Here is a 26,905-nt window from a genome sequence, read left to right as displayed (position 1 = left end):
GAGTACTAAGTAGCTCTGTCATGACATAAGAGCTCTGACTACAAGTAGTTTTCCCTGCTGCTGTTGGTTGTTAGAGATGCCCTTAAGCCATGTCTTAGGTCATTACAGCAGCCTGACTGCAGAAAGCTAGCTTGGACCATTGTACTTGAAGGACTCTTTCTCAACCAGAAGGTTGAGTTCAGACTGGGTGTTCTTCATGGTGCTGCTCTGAATCCTCGCTTCTTTGACCAATTAAAAATAAGTATTTTTATAAATCTCACTGGTCTGGGAAAGTTGTGATTTGCTCAGTTTAGCGGTCCTACATGACTCCCAAATAATACAGAGCAGTCCAGAAATGATACCAGATTACTGGAGAAGAGTGTTTTGGAAATACATACAAAGCGTTCTTGTAATGGACTCTTATTTTAAGATGATAACATGGAACAGTGGATGTTATGACATTAGCTTTAATATATTTGATAGAAGTGAATTCCTAAATATACCAAAATTGATTTATGTAAGTAGCAATCTTCAGTTGAAATTACTTGCGGAGGTAACTTTTGTGTAAGGGTAGATATACTTGGTCACCTTGAAAGTTTGCAGGTTGCTTCCAGATCTATAACTTCATTATCTTCATTAATACCAGTAACTCCTTGCTGTTTCACAACAGAATCTCATCCATGTCCTCCGAAACCAGACCCTGCAAAGAGCTTATCCAGTTCTCTCAACAATCTGACTCCTGCCAAGTTTACACCTGTCATAAATAATGGGTCCCCAACTATCTTGGGAAAAAGAAGTTATGAACAACACAATGGAATGGATGGTAAATATTTTTCTGCTGCATGCTCATTGTGTGTCTAGGCTCCTTATTCTGTCCTTTCGGTGTGCAAGGATACTGTTTAAGGTCATAGCCGTAAGTTCAGGTTTTTATTCTTAGGGTTGTATTTTTTTTTCCTTTTGTAGAAGTTGCATCTTCCATTTCTAGTTTTGGTTATGGCGCATGAGATGTGCTGCCTGGGTGGTGCGTACGCATAGGTTACTGCATTAGTGGAACTCTGCCTAGCTTTACCAACCAGGCAAGTGGGACAGGGAGAAACTTCCCTTTTTTTTTTTTTTTTTGTCACGAGTAGTATGAAGAAAGCCTTAATAGCCATATCCAGTGATATTTCCTTTTACTTGTGAGGTTTGCAGGTTTTTGGTGTGTAGGTAGTAGCTGTGTGTTTCCCAGGTGGCTTTGTAATGTGTGGATCACCTGGGTTTCAGAAAAGCTCCCAGAGGCTCTGTGTGGTTGTGAGAGGCAGGCTGCTGCTTAGGCAAGGCAGGCAGAAGTGCCAAACCTGGCATGCCACAGACCTGCTCCTGCCTTGCACTTCTATTGGCTCTGAGAACCTATGATCAGTGGAGGCTGGGCTTCGTCTCCCCAAGAGTAAAAGGTAAAGGGAAGGTGTTTGAAGTGGGAGGCAGACACAAGATGTTCTGGCATGGAACGCAGGGCTCCTTTCTAAAGAGCTGCTGTTGCTCGAGAGTGTTGGGAAGAGAAAGTGCAGTCTTTTCCTCAGATGATGATAAAAGGGCCTATTGAATTTAAATGAACTTAACAGAAGTGAGAAGATGGAGGGGTAGCTCTCCTTAAAAAGGGAGTGGAACTTTAGCTTAATAGTGGCTCTGAGCAGGGAGGGAGATCTCTGCTGTCTGCTCAGAAGTGAGCAAAAGTTAAGTTACATCACCTTACAGATTTTTCCGTGGAGGGAAAAAAATTATTTCCAGCTGTGTCTTATTCCTATAGACTTATGCTATCATAACAGACTAAAATTGCAGTGAAGTTTTGATACAGCTGAATAGAATCTTTCTCTTTTTAATTTTTAACTTCATGTAATTACAGACATTTGATATCTTACTGTTTGTGTTTTAACATTAAGAACTTATAAAACTGCTGTTGTTCAGGTTGCTGATGTGATATTTTTCTCTTTTCTGTTCACTTGTGCTCTATCAGGCAACATGAAGAAGCGCCTGTTGATGCCTAGCAGGGGTAAGACCTTGAAGCTGCGCTCAGCTTATGCTAGGACAGTGACTTTTAGTTTCATCTGCTGGCTTGTCTGTGCTTTGTGGCTAATGATGCTGTGTGTACATTCTGTGTTGATGTCTTTGTTCCTTTGGGTAACCATTTCCACCTGTGGTTATGCTGCTCACCTTTCAAGCTTTCCACATGCAGATAAGAAATCATACGCAAACATACTGAAGTCGTGAACTGATGACTAATTTCTCCACTTGACAGTTTTTAGCAGTTTTGTGAAACTACTGAAAGCTGTGATGGTTAGTTTGAAACTAGCTATTGTTTCACTGTTTGACGCTTAAGAAATCAAAGTTTCCTACATCCTGAATTGCTTTAAATTCACATCGACCAAAAGAAACAGAAGACGGTGTTCACACCAGGTCCTGGGCTCAAGCCTCTGTCTTTTCCATTGTTGAGTGGACAGTCTCACCAGTGTGAAGCTGCCTGCGTGTTCTTTACTTGCTGTAGAAATTACGTTTTTTTAAAATTTCTATGGGGGGAAAAGAACAAACCTGTTTTCACTACAGAACAGTCCTGAAAGCTTTTGTTTGGAATAATGCAGAAGTAGTGCCTGTGATGTTGCTTGTCCAAGTTCAGGCAAACAGACAATTTGGAATAGCTGGGATATACAACGTCAGTGTTGAGACAGACAAACACAAAAACTTAGGTTTAGTCATTAAGTGACCCGCACTGCATGCACTGATGTTAAGCTTTGTCTGTAATGGCCGAGATAGCAAACAACTGTTACCGATATATATGTGCATGCATACAGAAGTGCATGTGGAGAATACAGCAAGGGTGAGGACAGTGATCTTTGTACTGTCTTGCTGTCCTTGGAATCTTGCACTTTGATACTTTTCTTCCTGAGTTTTTAATGTGCTTGTCAGTTTGGGGAAAAATAACCAAACTCTTCCACCTCAGTCAGTCTGGCTTCCTGAGAAGTGTGTCCAGTTAGGAGGGAGGGAGCTGGGGAGTAGCTCGGAACATCCACAGCTCCTGGTGACTTACGGCCATTTCTGCTGCTCCTTGTTAAATGTCCTCATCAGCAAGGCAAGAGCTGAGTCGCTCAGCAAACAGTGCGCTCCTAAAGGTTGGAGGTGCTGAGTCTCAAAGGAGGGAAGAAGAGCCGACCCCTTCCCTCACACCGTCCCTATGGAAAGTGCTGGATTTCATACTCAAAGAACATTTTCTTATTTTAGGGAAGCACTTGCCCTAGAATACATGCTTAGAATACATGTTCCTCTGGAGCATACATGAGGTTGGGTAGGGGCTGTCTTTCAAGAGCCTTCTGCTCTGTCTGTTACCAGCCAGCCACTGAAAGGCTTGGAGCACTATTTATTGCTGTTACTGATCCAGGCTGTTTACCTGCTGGGGTAATGAGTGTTAACGGGATGTTGTGAGCAGTTCAGCTGAAGCTTGTTGGTTGGGATTAGTTGTCAGTGGATAATATCGGCCACCCTGCAATTTCCACACCTGGAGTATTTTCTGATCCTGCGTTCCTGGAACGTTTGGTGAGATAGAGCAGGTGAACCGTCTGTGAGGAAACAAGTTTTAAAGAACTTGCATCAAGATCTGGTGGACACAAGGAATCAGATGAAAGTTTGGTAGAGCCTGTTGTGGTGTGGAGCCAGTTTGTGTTGGTGCCACTCAGAGCTGGTTCCCAGTTGCCTTGCACAGGAGCTGGTAAGCTTTGCTGGCACCGGGCATGGCTACCTAATGCCTGTTGCCTGCGCTGTGCCAGAACAGGGAATGTAGTGCGAGACATCCCCTTGGTGCTGGATGGAGTCATGCAGGCTTGTTAATGTGCGGTCTGCTTGGTGAGATGGAGGGTACAAGGTCAGAGGAGAGGCAGAGCATGAGTTGGAAGCATTGTGAAAGAGGGTGAAATGTACTGAGGGTGATGAAGAATTTAGGAGCCAACGAGTTAGGGCAGTGTAAAAGGATGGAAATGAACTCATCTATCCAAAAGTGACTGACTTTGAGATTATAACAGTCCTAAAACATGAGGAAAAAATTAATGAGAGTAAAAATTATTGTAATCGGTCAGATTCTTGTTTATAAACAGGTGGGTTACATAACTCCTACAGACACTACATTAAGGGTGTTCTGAGTTTTTCCTTCCTCAGTGATACACAGTGGCATACTGGCTGGTTTAGGTCATTTCTTATAGGAATGTACCACAAAGAAAAGCTGAGTGGAGAGACTGAAAGATACTTCATCTACCTCTGTTGAAACAGTTTTCAAAGAGATAACTTACTGCAGTGTTATGTGGATTATCCAGTCTGTTTCCTGTTGACATGCTGTGCTGGTGGCACCTGGAAGACACCTCATGGTCAAAGATTCTGACAGCAGACAGCTGGTACAATGGGCTTCTGCTGAAGTCTCTTCGCTGAAAACTGGTGATGAAAGCCTTTTGGCACTGGGCTGTTGCTTCTCAACTTGTAGGGGATGATATCTGTGCTGTAAGGGGTGGCGGGTTGCAGAGCTGACAGTGTGTGATGACTCAGTATGGCTTTCCTTGTGGCCAGGTCCTAAAGCAGCATGGAATCAAGAGGTTGCTTTGCAGGGAATGAACCAAATAGTGACTGGTATTTTTTCTTACTGTAAAGCATTAAGGTCCGTGTGTGTACATATATATTGGTGGTCAGGTTTCTAAGACGTGTAAATTCCATAGCACCTGCCTTCGTTTATAATTAGGGGATCCAGTATTGCTGAAAATCAAACCATTGGTGTAGGTTTTGGGGTGTTCCTTCAGGCAGCACTGCTGGAAGTTTTCCTTTGAGGTTTTACCTCTCTCTGTTGTTAGGGTGATGGGCGGTGGTTAGAATTCAGCCCTTAGAAAAGCCTAATTAGTGAAGTGCCTGAATGTTCTCATTTAAATGGTAACAGTTCCTAACTGACTAGGTGTACCACAATGGTGGCTGAGCGTGGAAAGGCTGGAGGTAGAAGACCACCTCATCTGTACACGTGAGGGGTGCCCTGCGAAGAGAAGTAGTAGTGGGAGCAAAGGAAAGGCTGGGAAATGGGAATCTTGGTGGTGAGAGATGAAGGATGTAAAGGAAAGAAGGCTGCTGTCACTGAGCAGCCGCCTGAACTAGTGTAACTGTGGAAATGTTGGAAATGGCTGAAATGTTAAGAGTACTTCAGATTTTTCCTTGGAAATGTTGCTCTTTCTCTTGCTACTGTAACTCCAGCTCAATCTCTTCAGGCTTTTCTTTTTCTCAGTCATCCCTGTTTAACCCTCTGCAGATGAACTTTTCCAAATTTCAGGTATGATTTGTCTGGACAGGCAGCCAGAGTTTTGATTGATGCTTCAATTCCAAGAACAGGAAAATTCATAGCACTTTTTTTTCCCCCTTCCTCTCTGTTTTAAAGAAAGGCATTATTCTTTCATCTGTATTTTTCCCCCCTCTTTAAATTGCATTAGAGGTATCATTAGGCATACCCTGACTTTCCCAGCACTCCTTCAGCTTTAGGTTGGCATGGGCAAACTTGTGCAGATCTCTTTTTGGAACATGAGAAGCGCAGGGAGTCTCATAAGCTGTGGAATATGATGAGATGTTAAAAACATATAAATTTATTCCTTTTTTCCATTTATGTTCTGGAGCTTTTCAGACAATATTTGCCACAAATGATTCTCTAGGGAAGATGGAAGGGATGTTTTATTTTCTGGACCCTGGTTACTTTTGTCCTTCCAGCATGGGGTCTACGTGATGCTCTTCCATACAGATCCCTACAGGGTGAAGAGAGGGAGCACTGTGAGGTTTTTTCCTCTTGCGCCGCATTAGCTTTCATCTAATCAAATGAGTTTTCAAGGTCATCACGTGCCCTGTAGAATTGGAAGAAAGAGAGGGAGCATGAAGGAGTAGCAGGAACAAAGGGGGAAGGCTTTTCCTAGCAACAAACATACATTGATACAAGCGGATCGTGCTCCATGTAATACACTGAAAAAGTGGAGAGGGAGAGCTGTGAAAACGATGAAGACATGAAAAGCACACTGCATTGTGGAAAATAATTCCATCAAAGCGGAAGTTGTACGTGTTTGTCTCTGCTGACAAGAGCAGCAGAAGTGTAATAAAAGAGGGCTGTTCGGTGTAGCTGGGAATGGAGTAATGAGCTGCAGTAGCAAGAAGGTACAGCAGGAAAACTTGGGCTGGAAAGAAGCTGCAGATTTTTGAGTGAGGTGAATTAACTGTTGGAATACCTTGCTTCTGCTGCTGGGGGTTTCTGAAACTAAATGGAGCATCCATCAAATTTATTGTGTTCTGGTTCGTTGTTTCTCAGCTCTTTCTGGAGTAACATGAATGAACTCCTAGAACTGGAAGCATTACAGCTTCATGAGCCTAGCATGGCATTAGTTTCATTATCAAGAGATGAACATGAGAATGGAAATAGTATTTGTGATCAAAAACAGCTATTGAGGTGGGAATACAGGGAAGTTCTCTGGTGTCAGCTAGGTAGGAAACCAGACTGAGCCAGAAGAGACTTCTGAAATGACTTTGCAAAAAGAAAATTGATCTTACCTGGATGCGTAAGCTGCATTAAAATTCTGCCTTTATCAGCAGTGGCACTTCCAAAGGTGAAGATACCCAACCAGTACCCCTGCCTGTCCAGGAATGGCTGTAAACAGCTGCCAGTATTGTTCCCTTGAGAAATAACAGTACAGTACTGGGAGAAATCCTGGCTTTAGCTGTTGGTATCCAGCTTGGTGCAATGCTAGGGCCACAGAGAGAATCCTCGGTGCTGCTTGAAGCAATGACTGTTTCTTGCCAGCAGTGGCGTTGCTGGGAGGAATTATAAGTTGCTTGTGATGCTTATTGGAGGCCCCAAGAACCACTTGCCTATGCAGTTTGTTTGCTGTAGATTATGTGCCAAAAGCAGAGATTATTTTAGAGAATTTTACTTAGCATTTCGTAATCAGACGTTGAGTGATTCTCTTTTTTTCTCCACTGTCTCCAGCTTAGCCATGATGCTATGATGAGTTTCTTTGGTGTTATGGAGAAAGAACTGGAAATGAAATTGGGAGATGGACTTCTCACTCTATGGATCAAATAGTGAAAACCATTTAATTTATTAGTGATGGCACAGAATAAGATGTAGATATTAATTTTATGAAAGTAGAGTGCATATCCCAAGGCCTGGGTGGGGAGCAGGTGCAATTAATTTGTGAAGAAATGAATGATGAAGAATGCAAAGGCAGAACTGCAAATGACCCCAATGATACGAAGCCTGAACTTCTATGTGCACGTGGAGTCTACGTGTGATATGTATCATATATATACACGTGATATGTGTGTGTATATATACACATACATAAAATGCAAAACACCTAATTCTAAGAACAGCAAATAAATCGGTGGCTTCTAGTTTATATAGTTAGAATCACCAAACCCTAAAGCAGCCAGCTGCGTGGCTTCATGACTTTTTCCTTAAGCACTCAGTGTGTTACAGCCAGGCAGAGTGTACCGTGCCCTTCCTTGAGGAATGAGGGTGGGTAGTAGTGACTGACTCAGCGCCATGTTGAGATGGAGCCAGGGCCTGCTGCTGGCTCCCTGTAGCTGGAAGGTCCAGCTTTGCACCAACAAACACGTCATCTGTAGGGCACTGCAGAGCATACCAGTGTGAACTCTTAGCCTGAGCGTTTTAGGAACGCCTGTCCAAATCCAGCAGTTTGTGTGCGGGGGTTAATGGAAGGAGGTGGGTGATGAACAATGCTCGCTCGTACAGAATGCAAGCTGCTCTGTTTGGAATTACTTATTTGGAATGCTGGTTGTTTAATGTTGTCTTGGGTTTATCTGTCCAACAAGCAATCACTTCTGTGTCCCATTACAAACAAAACAGTCTGTGTCTCTGTATTTGTTGCATGGGGCTGGGCTACTGTATTCTGAACTATGTGAACCTTTCCCTTTTTTTAACTTTAGATCTTTTTTTTTTTTCCTTTTCCTTTGCCAATCTTGGTAGGAACTTACTTAGGTAAGTAAATTGCAATTTTAACATCGGTTTTCTATGCAACAGAATTTGAAGAAAATGTTAGTCTAGGTGGTGTCAGGTACAATTTCCAACCTGTTCTGCTTGTTGCACTTGTGTTCCTGAAAGTTTGTAGCCTTCAATTGCTGGAAGGTGGGCCCTCAATCTGCTCACAGCAGAACACGCTCTTGGCAGTGTCAGAGCAGCACTAAAGCCTTCTTACGGGCTTACTAAAACTGTGTGTGTGTATATGTCAACACACAGATTTTTTTTTCAAGTGAACCACTAACTCGGAAACAAAATCCTTGTTCATCATGCCTCATTCATGCGTGCTTTTTTTTTTTTTAATAGCTTGCTCACAAGTGTGGTACTGTTGGTGTTTTTGTTACAGCTAGGAAAGATGGAGGCCCAGGAGGAGCGCTTCTGAAAAAGGAAAATGCATATAAAGAGCGTGTGGATTTGGAAAGCAATGTATTTTAGTGTGGCCTGTGTTTTAAGCTGACTGGTAGTGAAAGTATTGACTAAGTTCTGTTACCATTGTAACTGAAGATGTGCTTATGAATGTTGCTACATATTGCGCGTTCTGCGTGATACTTCGGTAAGCGGAAGTGAAAGCAAAATGCCATCAGTCTGATTGATGTCTGTATAGATTGAAAAATTAAAAAAAAAAAAATTAGGCTCACACGAGATGGAGGACCTGTATTTTTCTGCATGGTACTTAAGCTGAAGTGTGGAGTTAGTAAGTTCTAGGAACAAGAAATGAAAAAGCATCAGTTTATTGCCAGGGTCTGGAGGCTGGGCTGCTCTTCTTCCTTGGTACCAGGGTCGGCTGTTTGCAGACTTCTTGTCCCAGACTGTCACACAGTCTGTAAGTGTACAGGCAGTGGTGTGTATGTTCTGGCATGGAGAAGTGCTGGAAGACTTCTGCCCAAGCAGAAGAACAGCAGCGCTTGGTGCTTGTTCTGCAGCTTCTTGATGCTTGGTGTAGTGACTGCCTGAGAATACCTCTGCGCTCCAGGCAATGCTGGGTGTGCTGCTGAAGATTTAGGCTCTCCTCCTTTTCAAAATGGCAGTTACGTGTTATGTATGGCATAAAAAAGGAAAAAGGCTGAATTTGAGCTTTGGGAGTAATTTCTGGATGGTATTCAGGTGGTAGGGTCATCTTGCAGCAACCAGAATTGCAGCAGCAAGGGGCATGCAGGTCTCTCCTCAGATGTCAGAGGGACTAGGTGCGTTGGTTTGCTCTCCCTTCTGGAAACCAGAGCCCACCTTCCCCTCCAGGTGTTGGTGGCAGCTCTCCTTACCCCTGCGGCGTGCTCCTGGGCTATTGCTCTAGGTGGTGCAGGAAGCTACAGTTTGCTATTCGCTTGTTTGTTAAAGTGAGAGCTAGCTCCAGGTGGTAGGAGATTGTTACGTGAGAAGAGGTTGGTAGATCAGGAGGTGATATCTGCAGCTTTGATCGTTCAAGAGCTGAGGGTTCACTGGGCCATTGTGACCTGCTGTGACTGTTTTGGACTATATTCTCATCTGTAATTCTGCTTATGCCCAGGGAACTGAGGTCACCAAGTAGTCAGGAGCAGAGGCTTGCTCCAAGGTCTCTGTTAAACTCTGTTCTGCTTAGTTGTTCGGTTGCCGTTTTGGTTACAGTGTAGAAGGGTCTGGGGCAAAGGGCATCTGCAGATGTACGTTTTTTTACGTTGTCTTCACTTAATCCTCTGGGACTTCTTGGTACTTTCAATGAATAGTAGAAATTTTGGCAGGAGGAACTGAATGGGAAGAGTTTTTCTAGAGCCTTGAGTTTTTTCTGTGCTACTGAAAAAAACAACACATATGGTCTTGAGGTTTTAGAACGTGTGTCAGCGTCTTTGACTTCAAAAGAGCAGAAGACCTGCTTGGAGTCATCATTGTAGACCTTTTTGCTTTGTGATATTCAATTTAGTTCTTACAGGTGCATGTCTCATAGACCTCTTCTCTTGCACAGAAGCCACTAAAACCTCTGGGTGAGGATCCATGGTTTCCAGCACAGCTGCATCCTGTTGCGGTGACAGCTGTGCTGCAGTGTGTTGCAGATGTTACGCTGTCTGCTTCTCTTAAGTGACTGATCTGGGTAAAAGTTGCTCACTTAGCAACTGTATTTATATCTATTTTATATATATATTGCTATATATATAGCAATCTGTTTTTATATTGATTCTTTCAAACTCTAGTTATCAGAGTGTGACTAAGGGGAGAATTCAGAGGTAGCTAGCTGCTACCTTATTACTATGGTAGCAAGAGTATGAATTGTATGGAAATTGTATCTTTTTGTGTCTTATTTTACTGACGCAGTATTTTATGTGCAGCTTATTCCAGAAGCCAGATCTTAGGGGTGAGGGTGTCTCTGTTAGAGATCACCATTTCCTTACTGTCTGAGGACTGGAAGCTTCGGGGCTCAGAGCTGGCCCTCAGCCTGTGCCAGTCCCAGCATCTCCTGGAATATTTTGGGTTAATTCCAGTGCTGAGGATTAACAGTTCTACTGTCTGTTGTACAACCAGCAATGGTCACTGCAGCAGCAGCCACGTATCAGCTGCTTCTGTAGGCTCATATTCCCTAGTATGAGAAAAGAGCTAATCCTCAGTGTGGTTAGCAAGAAATCCATGGCTTTGATCCAAGGCCTAGCATCCGTGGATTTACATCTCCCAGCACTCCTGTGGATGAGGAAAGTGCTATCTTCCTGTTAGGGAAGGGGGAGGAAGAAGGCAAACCCTCGAGCTCAGCCTCTGGGCTGCAGCCAGCAGCTCCAGGCCGTGTTCTGCTGGCTGTGCTGTCCTAGCAGGCACTGGCTCTTTGTCCAGCTGCAGGCAGCTGCTCGCAGCTGGGTGTTGCTGCTCCTGTGTGAAAGAGGAGCAGTTATCTGGCACTGACATCACTTCCGTTACCATCCAGAGGTTGTTATCTTGGTGCATGGTACGTCTGTTCTGCAGATTTGGTGGAAGTCGTCTTGGCAACTGTTTCTTCATCTCTGTGGATGCTTAAGCACAAAAACATTGCAAAAAAGCATGTGTGTACTCACGTTTGAAGTAGCCAATGGCATACATCTCTACTGAATGAAAATAAACTTGACATAAACTTGATGTAAACTGTTGATTGCTAACGTGGTGTTGTGATGCTCAGTGCTCAACAAAGTGTCCCCCATCGCGCCCTTCTCCCTCGCAGCATGTCACCCTGCCTTGTGTTTCCTGCCATACCTGCCACGAGTACATCATGCTTGCTTTTACCAAGGATGATTTCAGGGAATCTGCTGGAGTACGGACCATCACCTCTGCTGGTCTCTTTTTGCTGGATTCCAAAGAGATTTTGCTTTTCTTATCCCAGCTTAGCTGGCTAACAGTGGGAAATAGCAAACGCCAAACCAGAAGAGCTGTGCTGGGAAGCTTGTTAGTAGTGTGAAGGCAGAGTTTGTCACGGCTTCTGTAGCCAGTGATGGCACCAGCAGTATGTGTTTGCTTTGTTACACTGATCTTCTTGGTTTTCAGCTGGAAGGGGCTGAGAAATATAGTTTGGTGCTTTAATGTTAATGACATGATGTTTTCTGGGAGCATGCATCTCAGGAAACCAAGTGGTGGTAACAAAAGGGTTTCTTAGATCTAGTAGTCCTTTCTGTGCCCTACCCTGGTGCCTTAGAGCAGCACTTTGTTCTTTTGTGTCCCAAGACCTGCAGGCTCTCATCATAGTGAGGAACAGCACAGTGCATACCTCATGGTGGTGTGATGGGGTGTCTGGTGGGGTAGGAAGTGGCAATGGAGTAAAACCAAGCGCTGGTGCCTGCCGGCACTGGTTGTGCTGCTGCTGGAGGAGGGCTTTGCGTGGGGGGCTGTGCTCAGTGATGGATAGAGCTGAGCCTGTGGAAGGATTTAGCAGTGGTAGGTGAGAGCAGGTTAGCTCTACAGTCTGCTTGCTAACAGCTTGGAGCTGACATCTGAGCGAATTGTTCCCTGGGCACCTAGGGATGACAGGAAAGATGTTACTTGTTGCAGTCTTGACAGTGTAATACCTTCCACTTTCTCCTTGGTATCAGTAAATTCCTCGATAAAACCAGAATGTCAGTTTTTCCTAAGGACTTGAGGAACACCTCAGGTCTAAAAGAGGAGATGTACTTGCAGTGGTAGTTTGGTGTGATTAAATGGAGAGAGGATTGAGCAAATGAAATGTTTTTAATCTGGGGCCTCTGCTCTGCAAACCGTGTTGTTAAGGAAGGTCTTCTCGCAGTTACGTTTCAAGGAGGGGAGAAGTTAGTTTGGTAGAAAACTATTTTAGCAAAACAACACAGTTGCAATCGTAGTTGCGTGTTTTGATTTTGTACTTTTTCTGTCTTGGAAAAGCAATGGTCTTACCAGCTCTATTCTCTTTCCTGTTTGTTAGGTCTGCCTAACCACGGACAAACCAGACAAATGGTAAGAGAATGCTCGTTTAACCGAAACAGGGAAAAGAAAAACAATTACTATTAACCCTCTCTAGATAGAACACCCCATTAAACCATAGCGCTTCACTTCCATCTTTGCTGTTTGCAGCTGGTCACGTTTCCCAATTCCTCAAGAAACTTGAATAAACAGTTATTTGGGGGCATATGAGAAGTCCAAATGATTGAATAAAATTGAAACCTCAAATCAATGATCACATCAATGAGATTGTTCTGAATTGAACGTTTTGTTTCTGCTCCTATGGAAACTGAGTGGCTGTTTATAGCAAAGCTCTGGGATGTGTTTCTAGATGGAACGTGTTTCACTGAAGGAGGAAGGCTTACATGATGGAAGGGTTTGTTTGGAAAAGTCTGTTTTGTTTTGTTTTTCTTTAGGAAGTCGGTGTGTGAGTTGTCTTCTGAGAATGCTTGTTCTTTTATGTTCCTTTATTTTTTTCTGGAGTAATAACGATTCCTTTCATCCATGATGCTGAGATTTATCAAAGGACAGAAGCAAATAGCCAGTCTGACTAATGCATCTCTGGCAAAATGCTGTCACACCAGAATGAATGTCATGAGAAGGGGCCGGCGCAAAGGCTGTACATCACTTTGCCCCCTGACTGGCAGCTTTTGTGAAACCCCGATCTTAATCTCTCTCCCATGAGCAGAGAGATTACTTGAAATACAGTTGTATTTCTGGCCAGAGGTCTGCTTCGGGTGCTGAAAAAGTGGAGTTGACCTCAGCAGGTGAGCTGCCACAGTGCATTAGTGTCAGCAGGATCACTCCAACGTGGATAAATGAGGTCTGAACGATGGGCACCAAAAAGTGACCACAAATTATATCAAACGTAATGATGCACTCAGTGGGCAGTGACAGGAGCTGGACCTTGAGAATGCTGGTAATAATGAAGCATTCATCTGGTTTCTTAAACTTGAGCATCTAATACAAAGTGGTAAATTACATTCCTCATAGCATTCAGCTTCACTTCTTGTCACGGAGGAGACTGGCTGCTTGTTTGTGTCTGCTGTATAAACCAGCTCAGTGCAGTGTGACAACCTAACGCTTGTTAGCTGCAAGGGTGGGGACCCTGAACTGCCTCACTTCTGGTTGCTCGATAAAAGATGCTACTGAACTGAAAACTGAAGGTCCACGTTTCAGGATGTGCCATTTGAAACATTGCTCTGTGCAGGCAGAGAAAAGGTGACTCTGAAGTACACAGGTCCCCCTCCTAGGTATTTCCAAGAACTCTCTCGGGAGTTGTTCTGCATACATAGCGCGTGGGGAGAAACCATCCTTCACAACACGAGTGGAAGAATGTTCTTGGAGAAATCTGGAGGGGCAGAGGAAACAAAAGCCTTTCATTGGAAGCCTTTTCCTTCATAAACCTCAAATATAAAAGCAATTTCTTGAAGTATTTCCGTGGTTTGCTGTGGTGCCAAAATTGTGTATAGCATGGAGCTGGGCAACTAAGAAATCAAATTGTTACTGCACTTGTGTACAACAGTTTTAAAGAGCTTAGGATTCTAAAAGGTGGAGGTTTGTTTGTTTAGCTGTAAAGCCCTCATGTTCAACAAGAAGCAGATATGTCTAACATAGTTTATTAAGGCTGGTCAAAAAAAGTCATTGATCCATTTTTATTTCCTCCTCAGATAAGACGTGACAGATGCGGGGTGTTTTTTTTTTTCCTCTCTTGTTGAACAAACTGAAGTCTGCGTACAATGAGTTGAGTGGGCTTTTGCCATCATCTGCCCATTGTAGGGCTTGAGTACCCCTCGTGTCCCCACCTTTCCCTTTGAGGGGGCTCTCCCAGGTGGGACATCCCTCCCGTGCGTGCTCAGTTTCCCATTTCATGGTCAGTGGGAAGCCTTGGTGCATCAGGGGAGGTGGTCTGGCCTGTGATGTATGAGAATTAAATTTTCTGGCATTTCTTGGCGTTTTCTGACCAGCTTTAATTCATGCATATCAAGTTTTCGGGGCCCTTATTTTGCATCTTTCCTGACTGTCCAGTGTTACCCATTTCAGTGGGATTTCTCAATGTGCTAATCAGCAGGAAGAGGGGCAGCAGAATTGGACTTCAAATGATCAAGGACAGCTGCATTTGCGAAGCTTAATCCTTTGCTCCCTTGCATCTGCACCTCTCTTATTAACAGCTCATATTTTCCCAGTTGAGTGGCTGTGGGTCTGGAAAACGATAGCTGTGTCGTTTCACGAAGTGGATACATTCTATTTGGGAAATCTGTGTTGTTAAATGCTAAAGGGATTTCATGATGAAAGATGTTAAGATTTGTAGTTCTAGATTTGTTTTCAATAAATCATCATCATTAAATATGAACCTCCTTAGAACAAAAAGGACGTGGGTAAGTTTGGTGCCCCAGAATAAATGTAAATTCAAACTTTTCTATTTCATGCGCTGTGTAGCTAGATTTCCTTCTCTGAGATCAATGGAGTCGCTCTAGATTTATGGTAGCAGCTGAAATCGAAGTCACATGCTCAGTCTTTCAAACTTGATGTCATCTTTCAGACACAAACAACAGATTATTGGTGATTCCTTCCATTTGTAATTTGTTCTGTCGCTAAGGTATCGCTGCCCTGTTGTATAATGAGGTGCATAACTTCTACTGCTTGTGGACAATTGCATTTGTGTGAATTCTGCATTCAGCCGTGGGCAAGAAGGGTACATGTTTACCAGAACCTCTGAACAACTGATAGGAAAACTTTTAATTCTCTCTCCCTTTGTTTGAGCGCTTATCGCGTGCTACTGCAGGTTTGTTGCAGCCTGTAACTGTACTCTTTATGTATCACGTCAGGGACCAAGCCGAAACTTGCTGCTCAATGGGAAATCATACCCAACAAAAGTCCGATTAATTCGTGGTGGATCCATGCCTCCAGTGAAAAGGAGGAGGATGAACTGGATTGATGCACCAGATGATGTTTTCTACATGGCCACTGAAGAAACCAGGTGAGAAGCTTGGGCTTTTAAGAGGGTTCAAGGGATGTCTTCTGGTTTCCATTCCACATGGAGGTTACTGCTGCAGGCTGGGTACAGGCACTGCTGCTGGTGCTTAGGTGGATAAAGGTGGTGAGATATATACTCATGTCTTACATGCCTTGTCATGCATTTGCATTCAAGAAGAAACAGATTCTTGTTCCTGAGCTATTCCTTTAAGATATGGACGATAAGGGGAGGAAGGCTGAAGAGAAGTATTTACCTGGTTTAGACCAATAAACACCTTTGGAGGTCCTATCCCAGTGTCTCAGAAACAGAATAGGCCCTTCTGGTGCATTGGTAACGCTGAGGAGCTGAGCCTTCTATACACTGCTCTGCCTTGCTGTAAAAGCTTTTGTGTTTGCATCTACTGAAAACTGCTGAATTATGCACAGCATTGTCCACTCTTGGAGCGTATATCTCCCCTGGTGCGCATTCTTTTGGCCACAATAATTTTTTGAGGTTGCGTGTGCCCTGTATGCTGTCTTGCATGCTAAAATCTGTCATTTGTGCCCCCCGGCAGGCAGGAGCACTAGCTTTCTACCCAGCACCCAGCAGAGACAGACATGACTTTTTGTGGATTGTCTGTGTCCCTGCACGTAACCAAGGAGGACGTCAGCTCTGGGTGCCTGCTCTCTGTGGTCCTGCTAAATAAGATGCTGCTTTTGAGCATTCGTTTATTAAGCATGAAGTGTGTGGGTAGGCAAGAGTCCTGACGTCCCCAACCTCCTCCTTGGCCTGCAAAGCGTTTCAGGAGTCAAGCTGACTGTTCTGTGGGCCTGTTCCTAGCGGTGGGCTTCGTATGTGGGCTGAGATGGTGATGTTCAAGTTACTATCCACCTGGGCATTTCACCCCAGTTCATGTATTTAGCCTATCTTTTCTCCTTTTCCTTCTCTTTCTGCGAGGTGCTGAGAAAGTAAGCAGTGGGATCCCCTGTATAATTGAAAGGAAAGAGAGAGGAATAATTAATTTTTAAGGGAAGCATGTCTTTATTCCTATCATCTTGCTTTGGTGAAGTGGTGCTGGGATCCTGTTACAGATCTCCCGCTGTGACACAATCACGTGCCGTGGCAAATGCAAGGCTTTCAATCTCTAATTCAGTCCTCACGTGCTCGAGGCATATTTCATGGTCCTCCAGCTGCAGAAGGACTGCTTGCCACGTTTACCATCCCAACCGCAAGCAGTACTGCAGATTTATGGTAGAAATGTCTCAATACGACTACAAAGTCCTGCTCTGTGATCTGTACAGAACAGAGAGAATATTCATCAGCTGCGGGGTTGGATGTGAGAACTGCTTACTGTAGGAGACAGACCGAGGCAGGAAGGACCAGCCTCACTGCGAGCAGCGCGTCTCCAGCACAGCAACCCTAGCAGGGCGATAGGCATCAGCTCAGTAAGATGTTATCTCTTCAAAAGAAAAAAAGAACGGGCTGCTTTGTCCAGCAGCTTCGCTGCCTAACTGACCGATGAGTGTGAAAAGAGATGCTTGGCAGCCTGCTGAAAAGCAGGGAAGCGTTAGCATTGTAGCATTGTGAGCGGCATGGGTTTTCTGTTGGGCGTTTCACCTCTAACTTTTCCCCGAACCATCTGCTGCATTCCAGCGTCAGGAATGTGAGACTTGTTTGTGAGCTCCAAAACAAGCTGAGCTTTGTGTGGGCTCCGTAGCAATCAGTCTAATGCGCTATCTGCATATTGTCCTCCGGCTGAGGGTCGGGCTGTGCTTTCAGTTGCAGAAGGCAGGTTTTCCTGAAGTTTTACCCCCCTCTGTCCCTTTTGTGTGGTAGCGCTGAGAACACTAGGTGCTAGAAAACTGGATAGCTGCGAGGGAGCAGCTTGAAAAGTTGGTAGATTGAAAGTAATAAGTTCTTGAATTCAAGCGTCACAGTACAGAGCTCGGCATTTATGATTTATGTGGGTGGGGCAGAGTGTGACCTGATCAGAACCTAGAGCTGCTGGGAGATGTATTTCTGATGGCAGAATGTCTAAGGGAGCACAGGCACTGTGAGAAGCTCTGCTGGCCAAGAAGGAGATGGACTTCAGCAAAGTGAGCCTTGGAGAAACCCTCGCATCGAGGTTCCCCCTGCTCCCAGTCACTTTCCCACCCAGTTCTCTTCTCTCCCCACCCCGTACCCTTTCAGCTTCAGAAGGAACTGGAGAAATGGGGACACGAGGTGAACAAAGATGGCTGCACACGTGTGTGTCTTTTGAAAATGAGCGATTTGGCCCCGGACATGTCGAGTAATCAGAGATGTAGCAGTTACCTCTAGGGGACAGCTAGTCCGGCTGTGGATTGTGAAGCCATGTGGCTGCCCTTCCTCTCAGGCAGTGTCAGATCTCTCGTGGTAAGCTGGAAAACCTTTAAGGAAGGAGCCTACAGGACAGGCTTCCTTATCAACCCCTCCTTGTGGTCCCAGTTCCTGAGCTGAAGGCTGCGCATAATGGTGCTGCTGGACTACTCCTGTGAATATTTATTACCTTCCTTTCTAATGTCTATGCTTTTGACCACCACAACATCCTCTGGAAGTGATTTCCTCATGTTAATTATACAGCGTACTTCTTTGTTTTTGCTGGTTTCTCTAAGGCACTTCCTCCAACTCTAAGCCTGCTATCAACAGAGGGAAGCGAGTCATGATTCTGCATTGTTTCTTTCCACCTTATTTTGCTAATTTTAAGCCTTCGTTGTGTCTTTATCTGTGTTTTACTTTCTCTTCTGATGAAAATCTGCTTCCTGCCTCCAATAAGACTTGTTGCTGGCCCTGTAACACGTAGAGAAACTCATTAATTAACAAGTGCAAAACTTGAATGTTGTCCATTTCTAGATTGGGTGCATGCAGAGCGGGAGAAATAAGAAGGGGAAGATGCCTTGGGTAGCATTCCCAGTGCGGGGAGTAAGAAAATAATGATTAAAAAAAGAAAAAGAAGGCTGCGGCTTTGGTTCCCTCGTTAGTGGCCGCCCCGGAGCTGCCCTGTGGGAACTCAGCCTGGTGACACGGCTCCGGGGGAGACAGCGCTGCTGGCTGGTGCCGGCCCTGCCTGCGGGGAGAGGCAGCTGCGTGCACCTGCTGGGGAGCTGGGAATGGCAGCGGTGGGTGAGCAGGCAGGGAAGCGACCGGAGCTGCCAGAGATTTGTTTGCTGCTTGTCTTTGTACGTTCCCACAGAGCCGTCTGCGGCGCGTTGCGTGGATGTGCTTGCATGCATCAAAATAAATGAGTGATGCGGAAGCTGTCGTAACTATTTCATGTGGTGCGATTATGGCAGCAGGCCCCGGTCCTATGAAACTGGGCCAGGGTGTCTTCTGCTCTGCAGGGAGAGGCTTCTGGAATGGTGAATGCAGTTTGCCTCTTCATTGATGAGTTTATAAATGGGAAAACAAAAGCTCCCCGGGGAAGGCGTTGCCAAAATAAACAGCATCCGTCCATCCCGCTAGGGAGCAGCCTCTGCGTGTGCAGGCCTGGCTTTGCTTAGGGAAACAGAGAGGCCTGCAACGCCTAAGCCTTCGCTCTCTGTAACGCATTCCTTTCTTCCTTACTGTCTGCAGGAAAATCCGCAAGCTGCTTTCCTCCTCCGAAGCCAAGCGAGCCGCCAGACGCCCTTACAAGCCCATTATCCTCCGGCCAATCCAGGCAGTGCAGCTCCGCCAGCCCATGAATGATGAACCCATAATCATTGAGGATTAACACACGCTGAGCAGCTCTCCGGATGGCGGCCGATCTGCCTGAAAGAATCTCTCCTCCGATGTATACTTGAGTTTCTATGGCTACAGCATTGAACTAACTGTTGAAGAGAGGGAACTGCTGAGGAACTGTTTTGCATCTTTTAAACCCTTAAAAGGAACTCAGCCTTGCTCTGAGCCTCCGACCACAGACTGCTCTCTCTTGCGCGCGCTCTCTCCTTCTCTCTTTTCTTTTTCTCGTTATTTTTGGTAGCCTATTTTCTCCTTTGCTTCTACCCCTTTTGTAGACAGGGGGAGGGAAAGTAAGTTTAACTTATTAAGAGAATGTGGACTAGTACTTTTTAGCTTTGTTTCCTCTGATGTACGGAGAGCTAGAACCCTTATTTTGTGACTGAGCTCTCGTTGCAAAGCCGTTTTTACGAGGCTGTGTTGTAAGTTTTTTTGTTTTGTTTTTTTTTTTTTAATTTTGTGGACGGTGCCATTTTTTATTTCATTTATATTATTTCTTTTGTAGATAAATTTCCAACCTCTAACTGATATTTGGAAATAGGAGCTGGGAGCCAGCCCCAGGTTCAGCCTGTTTTCTTTGGTCCTGTCCCTTACGTTTTTTGGATAATTTTTCACGGCCAGTTGTGCTCGTGCACAAGACAGAAACAACTCAGGCTGAGAAAGGAGTGAGCTGAGAACTGAAGAACTTGCAGAACATTACACTAACGGTGTGTGCCATGGAGGCCAGGCTGCCGCAGTTTGGCGCCCTTGCTCTCTCGATCCCTGGGAGATGTGGCTCGTAGCATTTCTCTCTGCGACCAGCAGTTTGCGCGCTGCCTTCTCTCTGACATCTGGAACCCTACGTGCTGTTATGCCACCGACAGCCAGCAGTAGGCCCAGCAGTGTAATGAATTGCTTTGCTCTGGCTCCAAGAGTCAAGTACACCAATGCCCAGGGACATTTTGCTTAGAATTCTGAACCTGTTTGTGCATCCGTGTTTTTGGACACGTTTCTCCCGGGACAAAACCTGGTTTCTCTTAAATTGCGTTACTGTATGTTTCCCATCTTGAAGAGAATTTAAATTACAGCCGGGTTTTCATTTGAACACATTGTGTCTGAATTTAAGTGTTTTTTTTCCCCCCTTGACATTTCTTGTGTTTGAGGTTTCTTGCATCTCTTGAACTTCTTATGTATTTGCAAGTCTGTATAATTTCTTTTTCATATGTCTTCTCATTGCAGCGCATCTGCTGAATGCCCTGCTCTGTTTTGAAAGGATGTAAACTATCATTTGCAACTTGTGCTGATCTGTACATGTACCTGCCTCAAGCAGACACAGCATGTAATAACCCCCCAAGTCATTCCATATGTGTCAGCGGTGAGATGAGCCAAAGTTGTATTTGGGTTGTCACAGTCCAACCGTGATTCTGTGCAACTCTGCCGGCCTACCGGGTTAGGCAGAAAGGAATCCCCACAAAATGAAAACAATTCAGTTAACTTTACTTAATAAACCTGGAAAGTGAGCTTTTGTGAAACATCTGCTTTTTGTCTCTTCTGGCGCAGCCGCCGGGACCCTCGGTGGTGCGCGGCATCTGCGCTCCTCCTTACATCCGAGGGCTGTGCTTTGCTTCCCCTAACCCGCGGTTGAAATAGTTCTGACGCTTCCGAATCTGACTCCCTCCCTCCTCCTCTTGGACGCTGCAGCTCTGAATGAGCCCTTTGTGTGCGTGGGCTCGTGCACCGCGCTGCGCGGTGCCGTGGCTCTGACATGTGGCAAAGTGAAATCCCTGGGGCTGAGCAGCAGAGCGCGCTGACGTTAAGTGCTTCGTTTCTACATTCGTCCGTACCGGGATCGGCAAAGTGCTTCCAGTGGTTGTGCTCATCTGCTGCCTGGGAGGGGTGAGGCTTACTCTGGCGGTGAGTAGGTGCATGCTGGGCAGCTGTAAGCCTGTCCTGCGCCGTGGGTCATGTGTCCCTGCCCAGAACTGAAGGCAGGAGGGGGCAGCTGAAGGATGGGCAGGGTGAAGGGCGCCGAGCTCCGTAGCCAGAAAGCCTTCGGGCTGCCTGCGAGCACCGTGCGGGCTGTGCCAAAGCGCTCTGGCAGTTTTACTGCGCTTTCATCGGTCTGTGGGATTAATTTAGGTGTGCAAGAAATATTGCTGGCAGCATGAAGGTTTGTAACGCTCGCTGGCTTCTTTCCCGGCGAGGGAGCAGTCTCAGGGATTGCACGTGAAATCAGAAAGGTCGCGGTGAGCATCGGTGTCAGATCAGCCCCACTCTGCCCACACGGCTGTATGGTGCCGTGTCCCGTGGGACAGCGCTGGGTACCAGGGAGCTGCACAGCACTCGGCAGGGGAGGAACAACAGAGATGGGAAAGAAGCTGCTCGGAGCCAGAGCGACCACTTGGGGGTGCCAGCTCTGCAGTTTCAGACTACTTAAAAGCTTTCTTGGAGTGACTCCAGGGGTGACTTGGGAAATGAGTACGGGCAAGCAGTGAAGATCCTGACCTGCCGTGGCTTTGAAGGATCCTTAAATATGTGTCCTTAAATATGGATGCCGTTGTTCACCATGCTGAAGCAGACTTCTCTCCCTGTGCTTCCCTGTCTGTCTGTACCTGCTTGTGAAGAGGGTTTGGCAGATACCTTTAGCAATGGCAGGAAGCTACCCGGTCCCAGGAAACGCAAAGCCAGTGGCAGGCCCCAGCACTGACGTGCTCAGAGCCGAGCTGCCTCTCTCTCAGGCCATCTGCTGTCACCACGCCTCTCCCAGACCAACCTCTTCCATTGAAAATGGTATTCTCATTCCCTTGCCGACACACTGCTGGTGCGGGCATTGCTTCTAATCTTGTTATTTTTCCTTTTTTTTTTTTTTTCCTGCTGTAGGGCTGGTAAATGGGCACGTACAGCTGGGGCAGTGATTCATTCCCAGTGTCCCCTCCAGCCCCTGCTTCCAGCTCCTTACAGGCGCTTGCGATGGAGGGGGACGATACGTTCTGAAGGAGGGGAGCCCCAGACAGGTGGGAGGCTCCAGGTGTATTTGCTCCACGCTGCAGAGCTGGGAGGAAAAGCACCTTGCTTCTCCCTCTGGATGTTGGCATTTGAGCGGCTTGTTGGCGGCAGCCCTCGCTGAGCTGTGCTTTTGCTGCTGTCACGTGAGGGCGGCACGCTCTCCCTAACAGCGCTGTTGAAATGGTGTGGAAACAAAAAGTATGACCAAAACGAATGGTTCTGAAACTCACATTCCTGACGTGGGAGGTGGACTGTAACTGGGACACTACTGTGGAGTTGTAAAGCAAAATACATGCTGAAATTTCCTTTGAAATGGAAATTTGGAGCCCGTGCCAGCTCTGTTCCAGGCTCTGGATCCTCGGAGCAAGCATTACACAAGCCAGACCTTGGGAAGCCCGTGAGCTGCGTGCAGCTGGTTGGGTTGTGTGGGATGGAGCCCTCCCCAGCACCCAGCTGTGAGCGGCCGAGGTGGGTCAGCTCCCAGCACTGCGGGTATGCAGAGCAGTGGGGGTTGCAGCCCTGTGGGGTCACGGGGAGGCTGGGAGTGAAAGCTGCGGTGGGTTTTGGTTGGGAGGGAGGAGGGAGGAGGGGCTGGGTACCATTACGCACACTGGGCTCTAGGTGGTTTCTGCTTTTTCTGATCCGTCAGAGGGCATGGGCTTAACCACATTGTAGTTCAAAGGAGTGTTGGCAGCGATGTTAGATTGGAAATGAGGGAACGCTGCAAACAGGCAAGCTGTGGCAAGACAGCCTCCGTAGCTGCCTCATTACTGCTCCGTTTGTTTTTGTTTTCTTCTTTAAACGTGCTTTTTAGCGAATGCTTCTCCTGTGAGAGCCTGGGAGAGACAATAGCGATGGGCTCGGCCATGATCCCCACCTTTGGGGCATGGACACGTCATGAACGTGTGTGGTCCTTGCAGCATATCCCTGCTTCCCTCTGCCTTTGGTTTGCTTCCTGAGCATTGAATGTTTGCAGGGGGGCCTGTAAGGAGGGGGGGGTATGAGCAAGCAGTGCTGCGGGGGGGCTGAGGCACCCAGAGCCCCATCCCTGCGGGACGCCCGGTCCCAGCAGCAGGCCCGGCCCCGCTGTGTGCCGAGGGCAGCTGGCCAGTGCTCCTCTGGACAAATATTTGGCATTTTTGTGTGCCTGTGCATGGGGGCCGTGGAGCCGGGCTCGTGGTACCCAGAAATGTTTCTTGTCAGCCAATTCCAGACGGCCTCTGTTGAAATGTGCCATTCAGCTCTGGCGGCGGGCAGGGCTTCAAGGACGGTTCCTCAGTGCCTGGGCCCCAGCATTATCCCTGCCAGCGCCTTGTCCCCATCTCCTCGGCCTGGGACAAAGCCAGGACGGGGCTGAAGCACTGCCCTGCGTTCAGAGATTTGGTTTGTGCCGGAGCTGTGAACGCAGCACCTCTCTGCAGGCTGCCAGCTCTGGGGGAGCCTCTCCTGGCCCTTCACTGGGGCATATAGCCTGGTCCCTTCCTCACAGACAGCCCCGTGCACTGCGCACAGCCAAGGGCTGCACTCTGCTGCCGGACCCATCCGTGCTGGGACACCGCATCCTGGCCCTATGTGGTGCTGGCAGAGGGCCGTGCTGCGCTCTGCGCACCCTCCCCACCCCACGTGCTGCCTTTTTCTTGTATGAGCACCACTTGTAACGCCCGCTCCCTGCTAGCTCTCGGCTCCCAGCACCCGGCGTGCTGCTGCACTGCTGGCGCTGGGCCGCTTGGGAAGCTGTGCTGGATGTGAGCAGCGTGTCAATGGGCCGCTTGTTCCCCTGGCCCTTCAGCAGGGCGCTCAGGACACGCCTTGCAGCCAAGCGGGTGCCTGGGCCCAGCGAGCGCTGGCAGCTCAGGGCTGGGGGGACGTCTGTGCTGAGGGAAGCAGCTCGCTGCGATTCCTGGGGGGCATTCGCCTCTATTGGTAGCATTTTATGGCTGTTTAATGGGCCCCACGCAGCATAGAACTGGTGAGGACAGAGGCATCGGTGAGGAGCGGCTGCAGCCCCAGGGGAAGGGGATGCGGGGACATCCATTGCCACTTGCAAGGACAAGCGGGTTGGCCACAGCCCCGCTTATCGCACTCAGCGGCGTGACGGTGCTATCTGCTGTGATAGCAGGGCACAGGGATGCCTTTTAAAGGAGAGAAGCGACGAGCGGGTGGCTGGGTGAGGCGATGATGTGCTGCCCCGCTGCCGGCATGTGCTGCCTGACGAGAGCCAGCGCCCGCTGGCCCCACACCCCTCGGACCCCCAACCCTGAATGGGGCCCTGGGTTTGCACGGGGCTCATCCAAGCGTGGCCGCTTTGGAGGGGAGAGATCCCTGTGTCGCTGCGGGCAGGCCCTGGCACAAGGGAGAGAGAGGTCACGCGCAGGTGACCGTCCTCCGGGTGAACCCAGCATGCAGTAGTTGTTTTTTTTTCCCTTAACCCTTTACCTTTTTTTTTTTTACTGAATATTTTTCCCTCCAGTCTCTTGTCCTGTAATGCATCCAATAATTCTAGACGCCAGAAAACGTGAGACAAATACGAGCAGAAGGCGTGGACGGGGAGGCCTTCCAGCCCCGGCCCAGGGCTCTCTGCAGCCGCGTTTTTGTGGTGTTTGCATCTGAAGGAGGAAGAAAGAGCCGGGGGGAGCCGGAGCAGGGGGAGAGGGGTGAGCCAAAGGCAAGGCAGCTGGGGGGAAGTTATCCTTATTGATTTCTCGCTTTCCCTTACTATCCCTGCAAAGCTCTCTGCTTGACCTGCCCCAGCGCCAAGTCCCGCTCAGCTCTACTCCCTGTAACGGCGTCTTGGGGGGGGGAGGGTGATTCCTGCTGCACCGCCAGCTGCAGCCCCACAGCCCTGTGGCCAGGGGCTGCCTTAGGGCTGACCTTTAGGTCGCTTCAGTCCCACTGCTGGCTGGGATGGCCACTGCTGCAATCCCAGTGCCGCAGCGCACTGGGGGCACACGCAGCGCTCCCGGTTCCGTGTATGGGGACCACAGGCACAACCAGCTGAATAGCAATCAGATATCTGTGGCAGCGCTGCGATGCCTCCCCGGCCCCAAGGAGACAGCTGGGGGGGGGCTTAGGGAAGCCCGGGGATGGGCTGGGAGTGGTTGAAGGAAAACGGGGCACCCGCCACTGGGGCACAGTCCCTGCACTGGGCACCCCGGCACCGCACGTAGCAGCATCCCCAGGCTTGGGCTGCAGGAAGGCAGCTGCAGCTCCCGTTGCCAGGGAAACCAGGCGCAGCTGGAGCTGCGGGATGGAGCCCATGGGTTGGTGAAGTGAAAGGCATTGCTCGCTGAAGATGCCGCCCGGGTCACCCGTCCCACTGTCCCCAGGCCTCGGTGCGGGAGCACAGAACCTAAGCTGGGGCAGATTAAGAGAGCACAAGCCAAAGCCACTTTGCTCCTGAGCGAGCATATCCGCTTGGGATTTAGCGCATTTGCGGGCGGGGATTCGCACCTTTAGGTGATTGCCTTAATTCCCCCCAGCCCGGGTGTGTGAGCAGCCTGTGCTGGGACAGCCCTCGGTGCTGGCTGCGCCCGTGGCTGCTGTGTGCGTGCAGCTGGGTGCGTGCAGCCTTCCTCCTGCTCCTGCCTCTGGGGCACTGAGGCTGAGACTGCCAAGTGCCACAGACGGATGCAGGCGGCAGACTCTTGCAGGGCTCTCCCTCGCGCTCTCCTCGTCACGGGGTCTCACGGGAACTGATGAGCTTTGGGGCAAAGCGTGGGACGCTCCATCTCCTCTGGGACCAGAGGAGCCCCGTGCTGCGGGGGTGGCTCACGCTGTGGAGGGACCAGTGATCCGCTGATCCCCGTGTGGCCACGGTGGCTGCACAGCTGGGCCGCGCGGCTCCACCACCGCTCCAGCGCCTCCGCCACCTGCCCTGCCGGGGACCCGCTGGTGACAAAGCCGGCCGTTGTTGTGACAGCAGCTGGGTGCAGAGTGACGGGGCAGCCTGGCCCCCAGCCGCCCTCCAGCCCTGTGGGTACAGCCGCCGCAGACACCCGCTGTCACCGTCCCCGCACCGCACGGCGCCGGGGTTCGGTCCCCGCACCCGGGGCCGGCGGCTGCGCGCCAGCTGCCGACGGAGAAAGGAGGAATTATGTGACAATGGCTGAGGAGCGGGGCCAGGCTGCGGGCTGATGAATAATGCAGTGGCTTCGGTTTCACCGCCAGCAGATTTCCTGTTTATCGACGCTCGGCCAAGGACGCGCTACCCTGCGGGGCTGCGGTGGAGGGCTCAGCCCCAGAACGGCACCGGGGGTCCCCCGAACCCCCCACGCCACGCACCTGCTGCCCCACGGCAGCTGTGCGGGTCAGGACCTGGCCGGGCGGCGCGGAGGGGCCGTGCGCTGCGGGGTCTGTGCACGCTGAAGGGCACGCCCCGAAGCGGGCACAGCTGGCACCCAGCAGCGCTGCACGGCCCCGCGCATCCCTCTGCGCCGGGAGGGATTTCTGACATGGCTGTTTCCATGGCAACAGAGCAAAATGGCGCAGGGATGCACGGGGGGGTATAGGCCCGTGGACCTCGCGGGGCGGCGGGCAGCGCTGCCGAGCCGTGCAGGCTGGGGGAAGACGTGCCGTCCTCCCACACCCCGCCGCCCCCACCGGCGTTATCTCTGCCCTCGTATCAGGCCCGTCGTCCTGGCTGCTCTGCCGGGATTCTCAGTTATCCCATCCGGAAAAAATGCACCTAAGAATGCCCCGAGCCCCTGCCCTCCTGCGTGGCCCGGCCGGAGCGGGGGCCTGGGGCAGTCGGTTGGTGCCGGGGATGGGTGAGCTGGGGCAGCCGGCTGTGGGCTGATCGCCGCAGGGGGATC

General features: G+C 48.7%; 1 protein-coding gene across 1 annotated transcript in view; it reads left to right on the top strand.

Moving 5' to 3' along the window:
- The window catches only part of MTA1 (metastasis associated 1), a 65,863-nt gene extending 45,243 nt beyond the window's left edge, over window positions 1-20,620 (top strand). The window contains exons 16-21 of the mRNA XM_021404944.1: window positions 650-802; window positions 1,973-2,008; window positions 7,994-8,005; window positions 12,402-12,433; window positions 15,247-15,398; window positions 18,966-20,620. Of these exons, the coding sequence (XP_021260619.1) occupies window positions 650-802; window positions 1,973-2,008; window positions 7,994-8,005; window positions 12,402-12,433; window positions 15,247-15,398; window positions 18,966-19,104 (524 nt within the window). The 3' untranslated portion in view covers window positions 19,105-20,620. The remainder of the gene's footprint in view (window positions 1-649; window positions 803-1,972; window positions 2,009-7,993; window positions 8,006-12,401; window positions 12,434-15,246; window positions 15,399-18,965) is intronic.

Source organism: Numida meleagris, chromosome 7 (genome assembly GCF_002078875.1).
Source record: "Numida meleagris isolate 19003 breed g44 Domestic line chromosome 7, NumMel1.0, whole genome shotgun sequence".
Lineage (NCBI taxonomy): Eukaryota > Metazoa > Chordata > Aves > Galliformes > Numididae > Numida > Numida meleagris.
This window is presented reverse-complemented; position numbering and strand designations above follow the sequence as displayed.